Here is a 9,315-nt window from a genome sequence, read left to right as displayed (position 1 = left end):
TCTTACTTCTAATCAGGACTGTCTTGGACATATGCTGTCTTAGTTAGGATTTTTTAAAAAAGACTTATTTCTTATTATATATAAGTATACTGTAGCTGTCTTCAGACACACCAGAAGAGGGCATCAGATCTCATTATGGATGGTTGTGAGCCACCATGTAGTTTCTGGGATTTGAACTCAGGACCTTCAGAAGAGCAGTCAGTACTCTTACCTGCTAAGCCATCTCACCAGCCCTTTAGTTAGGGTTTTACTGCTGTGAACAGACACCATGACTAAGGCAACTCTTATAAGGACAACATTTAATTGGGGCTGGCTTACAGGTTCAGAGGTTCAGTCCAGTATCATCAAGGCAGGAACATGGCAGCATCCAGGCAAGCATGGTGCAGGAGGAGCTGAGAGTTCTACATCTTCATCTGAAGGCTGTAGTAGAAGACTGACTCCCAGGCAGCTAGGATGAGGGTCTTAAAGCCCACGCCTACAGTGACACGCCCACTCCAACAAGGCCACACCTACTTCTACAGGGCCTCCTAATAGTGCCACTCCCTGGGCATATACAAACCACCACATGTGCCTCTAACATAAGGTCACAAAAGGCACCCTAGACTTCTGTGTGCTCTCTTAAGCTCCTCAGTCATTGTGCTGAAGTCACCTCTGTGGTGTGAGGACACCTAAGCACTAGGCAGAGGTCTGCATGATGAGGAAACACAGCTTGCCAGCCGTGTGGGTGGACCATTCTAAAAGTAGATCCTCCTCCTTCTACACATTCCTCCAGAAAACTGATGTCGATCGTAACCTCGGGAGGTACTGGACTCAGAACTTCTCAGACTTACAGACCTCCGAATTCTAGATCTATAAAAACTGTGTAAGATGAGGCTGGGTTGAGAAGTGAGGTTTTGCAATACGTATGATGCCCTGGGTTTGAGCTCCAGCACCTGAGACACAGGAGGTGGTGGGGGCAGGCCCATAAGTCCAGCACTTGGTGGGTGGAGGCAGGAGGATCAGAGAAGATCAAGACCATCCGTGGCTTCACAGTGAGTTTGGAGGCAGCCTAGGTACATGAAACCTTGTTTCAAACACAAAATAAGTAGTGTAAGATGATGTTAATTGTTACATCGAGCCAATAGCCTAAGGATAATTCACTAATATTCTACATTGGTTACAAATGTATATAACACAGCACACACATGGACTAGCAGAAAATGTGGGTAAATTGGCATATCCTATCAAGTGGTAGGGAAGAGACCAAGTGGTAGGGAAGTTAGCTTTCACATCCTCCATTACTGGGCAGTTTCTCTCAGCTTGGCACCTGTAGCTCAATATTCTAACTCTGGTGTTAACTAAGCAGGCTTGTCTTATTTGCAGTTAACCACAGGCTGCATAGATCATGCAGATTCAATGAGCCGGGATTAGTTTAACCAATCACATAGGCCTGTAGCTTTATTTGTTCACTTAAAACAATGATTATAAATCCAGGAAACAGGGCAGGCAATGGTGGCACACACCTTTAATCCAAGCACTTGAGGCAGAGGCAGAGAGGCAGAGAGGCAGAGGAGAGGCAGAGGAGAGGCAGAGGAGAGGCAGAGAGGCAGAGAGGCAGAGAGGCAGAGAGGCAGAGAGGCAGAGAGGCAGAGAGGCAGAGAGGCAGAGGAGAGGCAGAGAGGCAGAGGAGAGGCAGAAGCATCTGCATTTGAGGCCAGCTTGGTCTATGGGGCATGTTCTGAGACAGCCAGGGATACACAGAGAAACCCACAAAAAAAGCAAGCAAGCAAGCAAGCAAACAAACAAATAAAAAGACCCCAGGAAATTCGATCTATCAATCCTCAAACTTCCTACTGGACTAGGACATCAGTGATGCAATCCCCCTCCCCACACCCCCTTCCTGTCTTTGAGAAAGGGTTTCTCTATGTAGCCTACCCTAGCTGTCCTGAAATGTGCTCAGTAGACCAAGCTGGCCCCAAACTCAGAGATCAGCCTGCCTGTGCCTGAGTGCTGAGACGAAAGGTGTGTGCCACCATAGCTGGCTCTTCTTTTGTCACTTAAAACAAGGTTTCATTCTGTAGTCCCAGCTCCCCCGAGGCTCATGTGTATCCCAGGCTGACAACTCACAGCGCTCTTTCTACCTCAGTATCTCAGTGTGAGCATTACGAGCACAAGCCATCGTGCCTGGCTCATTTTCAGGAAAATCTCAGGCAAGTAAGCAGGCTTGGTGTGTAAAGGCATTTGTCACCAAGACTGAGGACCTGAGTTTGAACCTAGGACACCCAGGGTAGAGGGAGAAAAGTGACCTCCCACAAGCTGTTCTCAGACTTCCACACATAGACTGTGGCATACATGCAGACACAAACACATATAAATATGAAAATGAAACCAGTATCTCCACGACTTGATTTGGGCAGGAGTTCAGGAGACGGCGCTCCAAATAACTGCTTCAACTGTCATGAACACCATTTCCGGGTGTTCAAATCTTTAATCCCAGGTGAGACAGAGGTAGGAGGATCAGATCGTTGAGTTCCAGGACAACCAGGACTACATAGGGAAACTCTGTATCAAAAATAAAACAAACAAAAATCTAAATAATGCAAGGCATTAGGGGTACTGTAAGGTCAGTTGGTTAATATGATAAACCAAACCCAACTTCTTAAAAATTCACTTAACATCCTGATCACAGCCCACCCCTTTCCTCCCAGCCCATACCCCCAGTTCCTTTCTCCATCCCCCTCCTCTCCTCCTCTGAGAAGGGGGAAGCCCTCTCTGGCACTCATTTCATTGCAGGACTAGGTACATCCTTTCCCACTGAGGCCACATGAAGCAGCCCCATTAGGAGAAACAGGATCTATAGGCAAGCAACAGAGTGAGGGACAGACCCTGTTCCAGTTGTTGGGGGACCTACATGAAAACCAAGCTGTGCATCTGCTACATATGTGTGTGTGTGTGGGGGGTGTAGGTCCAGCCCATGTATGCTCTTTGGTTGGTGGTTCAGTCTCTGGGAGCCCCCAAGGGTCCAGGGTAGTTGACTCTGTTGTTCTTCCTGTGGAGTCCCTGCCCCCTTCAGGTCCTCAGTCCTTCCCCCCTGCCCCCCGACTCTTCCACAAGACTCCATGAGCTCTGTCCAATGCCAAACCAAGTTTTAAATCGCCAAGGTGCTTATATCGTTTCTCAGAAACTCTTTCCAAACTCACCTTTTTAACCTTTACTTCTTACAAGTACGGGTGAGATTTCCTAAAGAAACCATGTCTACAGAGACTGGATGACTGATCAGAATTTTAGGAATGTTGCAGTTACCAACATTCCTATGGCTAGGCCAAAGGCTAGTTGCCTTATCTCAGGCTAGTGATAGCCCTCTGGAACAGGCAGTCTTTGTCCACCTCTGAGTCTGAACCAACATCCTGTGACTAACAGATAACTTCTTAGAAATCTATTAACAGACCACTGGCGTCTACCCTCCCAGAAGCTAAGAATGTCATCAGAGAGCATCTTGCATGGACAGAAAAGCTCCCCCATCTTGCTGTACCTGACTCTTTGATACACTCACTAAAGTATTTTAAACTTACCTTGATTTATAGCTTTCTCTGTTCTGTAAAACTTCACAAAAGGACTTTCAGGCTGGAACATGGGACTTGGGGTAACCTACATCTGTGCTCTCGGGCCACAGTCACTCAAATGGCTCCAGAATACACTATCCCTTAAAGATGAGAGCTGGTTTTTGTTTTTTTTTTTTCCATCAATACAATATTCTATATACAATACAATTTTTCTATTAATTAGTATCCCAGAGTTCTGTTCCCAGCATGAGATTCCCTCCAAGATGGCAACTATTGCTTGCGGGTTCCGGTTATAATGACTGAGGCACAGCCTGGAGTCTGGAACCTACAGTCTCCTACATGAGGACAGTCTGCAAGGATACAAGCAGCCACTGAACCTCTAGGTGGGAAAGAATTGTTTTACCAAGAACGCACAGTGGTAGTCTCAGATCTGAGGCTGTGCGCACGTGCATGTGTGTAAAGAAGTTAGATCACACCTGTACACGTCTTACCCCGGAAACAATTGGATCTCAAACCTCTACTCCCCTTTCCCTTCCCTGAGAGGATTAGAGACAAGGACAAGCAGGTTCAATTTAGTCTTTGGGCTTTTGCTTTCACTCAGGCCCCAGCTCTACGGAAGGGCAGATGTGCCCCCTGCTCTTTCCTGACACCTTCTGGATTTGTCTCCCCACAGGCAAGAGAGGAGGGTAAGCTTTGGACCTCTGCTGAAGGTGCTCTTGCTGTTGGGACTGGCTGGCTTTCTTTTGGCTAGGCAAACACCTGACACGAACTGCGTATATTGCAGATTTAGTAGGGTTTGGTTTGGTTTGGTCTGGAGATGTGGTCTTACTCCGCAGTCCTGGGTGACTCTGAAGTTGCTGTGATCCCCTGCCCCTGCTTCCCAAGCTCCAGGATTATGCACATGTGACACTATGGATGCTTTAGCTTCTTCTTGGATCTTACTTAGTCTGGGAGATGAGCTGTACGTTACAGAAAGATGCGTGTCACTGATACTATAGGAAGCTTGGGCTGAAACAGTAAAAATGTTCCTTATCCAACTGTGTGCCAGAATCAGACTCTTGTTGAGTCCAAAAGGCAGTAAGAATTCTTGCTCAATCACATCTCCTTTCAAGACCCTTTCATTATACAGCCAGAAAGCTTTACTTTTTTAAAATTTTAATTAGGTATTTTCTTCGTTTACATTTCCAATGCTATCCCAGAAGTCCCCCATATCCTCCCCCCACTTTTTTAAAAAGATTTATTTATTTATTTATTTATTATATGTAAGTACACTGTAGCTGTCTTCAGATACTCCAGAAGAGAGCGTCAGATCTTGTTATGGATGGTTGTGAGCCACCCTGTGGTTGTTGGGATTTGTTTTATTGTTGTTATTGTTGGTTTTTTTTTTTTTAATTAGGTATTTTCCTCTATTGTTGGTTTTTTGCTTTGTTTTGTTTTTTCGAGACAGGGTTTCTCTGTGTAGCCCTGGCTATCCTGGAACTCACTCTGTAGACCAGGCTGGCCTCGAACTCAGAGATCCACCTGCCTCTGCCTCCTGAGTGCTGGGTTTAAAGGCGTGTGCCACCATGCCCGGCTGGTTGCTGGGATTTGAACTCAGGACCTTCGGAAGAGCAGTCAGTGCTCTTAACCGCTGAGCCATCTCTCTAGCACAAAGCTTTACGTTTTAAATACAGTTTAATCACATAAATACGTGATTAGTTGTCTCCTTAGTGTTCTGAGGCTTCAACAGTGCCTTTTAAAATTCATTATTGTTTGGTGTATTGGCAGGCTTTTTCCACCTGCACCACAGCTCCTGAAACAACAACTTCTGAAATGCCTATGGTACAAGTTTTGGCTCATTCCCTGATTAGTTCGCAACTTAACCCATTTCTTCTATTCTATGAGTGCGACATGGCTGGTTACCTCTGCTAAGTTTCATGAATCTCCTCAGACATTGGTCTGTCTCCTCAAAGTTAGGGGTAGATCTTTTCCTGAGCCTGACTCTATCCCAGAGTTCCTCTCTTCCTATTGGAACTTCCACCTCCTATTTTCTGCCTTAGCTAACAGGCTGTCAGATTTTTATTGACAGGTTGTACTTCCATATGGTACCCAAGAGGTTCTCTATATGACTTGGGGTGGTATAATTTATAAGATAGTGTCTGCCCTTAATGAATTTTAAAGATATATATATATATTTTAAAGATATATGTATTTATTTTATGTATATGAGTACAATGTAGTTGTCTTCAGACACATCAGAAGAGGGAGGGCATCAGATTTTTTTACAGATGGTTGTGAGCCACCGCTGGGAATTGAACTCAGGACCCCTGGAAGAGCAGTCGGGGCTCTTAACCACTGAGCCATCCCTCCAGCCCTAAAGATATTTTTATAAACAATTATTTTCCCCATAAGTCAATGCTGCTATGCTCGGCATTTTACAGGGATACTGGGAATCTGAACTTGGGTCTTCGCGCTTTGACAGCAAGCACTTCCTGAGTGAGCTATCTCCCAATCGCGTAGACCGTTGAGTTATCACTGTTTAACTATACACATTTAAGTGAGTTTCCCATTCCCTTGGTCTATTTGCTCCTGAAAACCCACATAAAGCACTTGTTGTTGGGCTCCATTTCCTGGAGACTTCAAAAAAGCTGTTTTCCTACAGACTCTGCAAGGGCATCTTCAGCACAGGTCCACAGGTCGAAGGTTTGCTTGGAGACAATTCATGTCCTCGCTGTCCCAGAAGGCCCCTGGCTTGTTGTTACATCAGCAGCCTGTCATTATCACACCACACACTGCTGTGTCCTGTATCTGCCCTCTGCCAAGTACAGCCCTTCCAGATCATACTTCCTGGCAGAAGACTGAGGGAATCGACCAGCCAGATATGTGGGCTGAAACCCAGCTTTGCTGAGACTCCATTACCAACCTGTGCCATCAGATTATCCAAAGTGAAAGTCAAATGTACCCAGGGCAGTGCCTGGCTGACATGAAGCCCTTAATAAATTGATAAATGTTAGCAGGCTTTTTCACAGCATAGGTGTATATATGCACACAAAGACAGTGAACTGGACCTGAACCTAATGGTCATGTGAGGGTATGCAGCCTACAGGACAATGTCATATCATTCCTCAGACATTGCTCACTTTGATTTTTGAGACAGACTCTCTCACAGGTCTGGGATTCACTGAGTAGACTAAGCTTGCTGGCCCATGAGCCTTATGATCCACCTCTCTGCATGTACCACCATACTAGGCTGGCTGGCTTGCTTTCTCACTTTCCTTTCCTTTCCTTTCCTTTCCTTTCCTTTCCTTTCCTTTCCTTTCCTTTCCTTTCCTTTCCTTTCCTTTCCTTTCCTTTCCTTTCCTTTCCTTTCCGTTTAGCCACTGAGTTCTGATCCCACCCCATGGTAGCATTATTAAGAACAGACGGTCAACACTTTGGACTCTGAATTAGACAGTTTGTATTCTAAAACACACACAAATCTGTACCAATTAAATACAATAAAGTTGATAGGGAATATAAATTACAGTTTTTGTTTTAAACAGATGATAGTAAAATACTACCGGTCAGCTCACTATACACACAAAACAGCAGCTTGTCAATAGAATCTCCCATATCTCCCTCGCCAATGCTAAGAACTTAAAAAACAGAAAAGTACAGCAGACTGCACACATGCTCTCTCACTTCCTCACAACACATGTGTAGCTGTACATAGAGGTCCATTGTACAGGCATCTACAGAGTAAGGACATAAAATATATTTGTAAAATTTTCCACACCACAATCCTACAATGTCTCTCCTTGCAGGATACTTTGAAAACCAAAAAGGGAAAAAAAATGACAACGGAGCAGTCCGATGTTTAATCCCCCTCAGACAGGTGACGTGTAAACCTACGAACTTGATAGCTTAGTCCTTCTCTTCAGCATTTTTCCAGAGCCAGGCAAAAACAGCAAACCCACACCACAAGAGAATCTAGCGACCTGAAACAGACTGATAAAGAAGCTGCCAGCAAGGCTGTACCCCAGCTCTTGGTACATCGCTGCGTTGCGTGTAGTAACACTTCCCTGTGCACTCCACCTGCTTGGATAGGTGGACAGGATGTGGGAACTGCTAGGGTGGAGTAGGAGTCCCAGCCACCCAACCATGTCAATGGTCAATATCAAGTCAGTAGGTACCAGGCTATGTGGAAGACTGGAGGTTACAGCTGTGCGATTTCTCAGTGTGCTTAGGAAAGGGGACAGGGACCAAGGGCAGCACGTGGCTTGGTAGCCAAGGGAAGTATGGCACCAGACTGGAGTGAGATTATATACTCACACAAAACAAGAGTGGACAGCAAAGACGTTCAGCCTCCTGGAAGTTCTTTGGTTATAAAGAACAGTGCCTGTAGCCTTTTCTATAAAGAGGGATTCAGAGCCTCATTCTCACAGAACATAAGATATGCTTCTCATCTGCTCCTATCAAAGCAGTCATCTGGGTCGCTTTGTAACAAAGTCCAGTACCTTGGGATTTTCCACAAATCATCTATCTGCCTTTCAGTGTGCAGATGTGTCTCCGGACAGACATACCGTAGATACACAATTCATATACATAATATATATATTATTTATAAAAAGAGATCAGAGCACTGACTCCAGAGTCTGCAGGAAGAACTGTTAAAAATGTACAAGAATAAAGTTTGAGTCTGTGGAGGTCTTTGCACAGAGGGGGCTTGTACGAAGTGCTAACGAAAATACTGCCACGTAGGTAAGCCGAGATTCTCTTCCTTTCTGGAAAGAGCAGGGGGCTGTGATTCGCCATGGGACAAAGTGCTGCTTCTCCCGCTGGGGAGGGGAAGTGCAGGGCTCCCCTATGCTGGTCTGAGATCGAGCTGGGTCACAGCTGTCTGAAGATGGAGCACAGACTGTCCCAGGGTGGGATTGATGAACGAAGCTGCCGAGCTGTGACCTGGAGAGGCATGGCTGTCCCTTACCGAGTGGCTGTGGCTTCCTGGAATACAGAGATCAGTGAGTCCAAGCTCCTGGTCCCCATGTCCCCACCCCTCCACCCCCATATAGGGCCCACCTTCCAGGGGCCTTTCTGAAGGGTCAGACCAGACTGAATTCATTATGGAATCTCAGAGAGTGGGTGGGACTTCTGTGGGAAGTAACCCTTGTTCTGAGTCCTTCCAGGATTAAAAAGAAAACCGTAGAAGACGTTTCCAAATTGACTTCTGATTTCCTTTGTTTCCCTCAAGTGCTTGGAACTGAACCTCAGACCTCATGCATGCTAGGCAAACACTATACCTGGGGAGCTCCACTCTTAGCCCTTCACACAGCTATTATTGTGTATGAGTCTTTGCAGTATATATGTATATATGCATGTGTTCTTCCTGTGCCTGGGCATGAGGAAGCCAGAGGAGGACACTGACCCCCAGGCCTTAAGAGGTGAACTTGAAGCTCACCAGTTCAGACAGGTCAGCTGGCCAGCAAACTCCAGGGACATCCAGTCTCTCCCTGTCAACACTGGGATTAAGGCCCCATGTGGCCATACCCAGCTTTTTTATGGGTGCTGGGGATTCAAGCTCCAACACTCATGTTTAGAGATCAGGAGTTTTTACCCTCAGCCATGTCACCAGCTCTCAGATAGACTTGTAGTGTCAAGACAACTTCTTTTTTTTTTTTAATTAAAAAAAATTATTTATTTATTTTATGTAAGTACACTATAGCTGCCTTCAGACACCCCAAAAGAGGCCATCAGATCTTATTATGGATAGTTGTGAGCTACCATGTTGTTGCTGGGATTTGAACTCAGGACCTCT

General features: G+C 45.6%; 1 protein-coding gene across 9 annotated transcripts in view; it reads right to left on the bottom strand.

Annotated features, from left to right (window-relative positions):
- Positions 1–6,961: 6,961 nt before the first annotated feature.
- The window catches only part of Kif13a (kinesin family member 13A), a 179,182-nt gene continuing 176,828 nt past the window's right edge, over positions 6,962–9,315 (bottom strand). For all 9 annotated transcript variants that reach the window (XM_085831124.1, XM_085831120.1, XM_085831121.1 and 6 more), the window contains one exon: positions 6,962–8,504. In XM_085831124.1, the coding sequence (XP_085687250.1) occupies positions 8,484–8,504 (21 nt within the window). In that variant the 3' untranslated portion in view covers positions 6,962–8,483. The remainder of the gene's footprint in view (positions 8,505–9,315) is intronic.

Source organism: Mus caroli, unplaced genomic scaffold (assembly GCF_978045245.1).
Source record: "Mus caroli unplaced genomic scaffold, Mus_caroli_1 scaffold_15, whole genome shotgun sequence".
Classification (NCBI taxonomy): Eukaryota; Metazoa; Chordata; class Mammalia; order Rodentia; family Muridae; genus Mus; species Mus caroli.
This window is presented reverse-complemented; position numbering and strand designations above follow the sequence as displayed.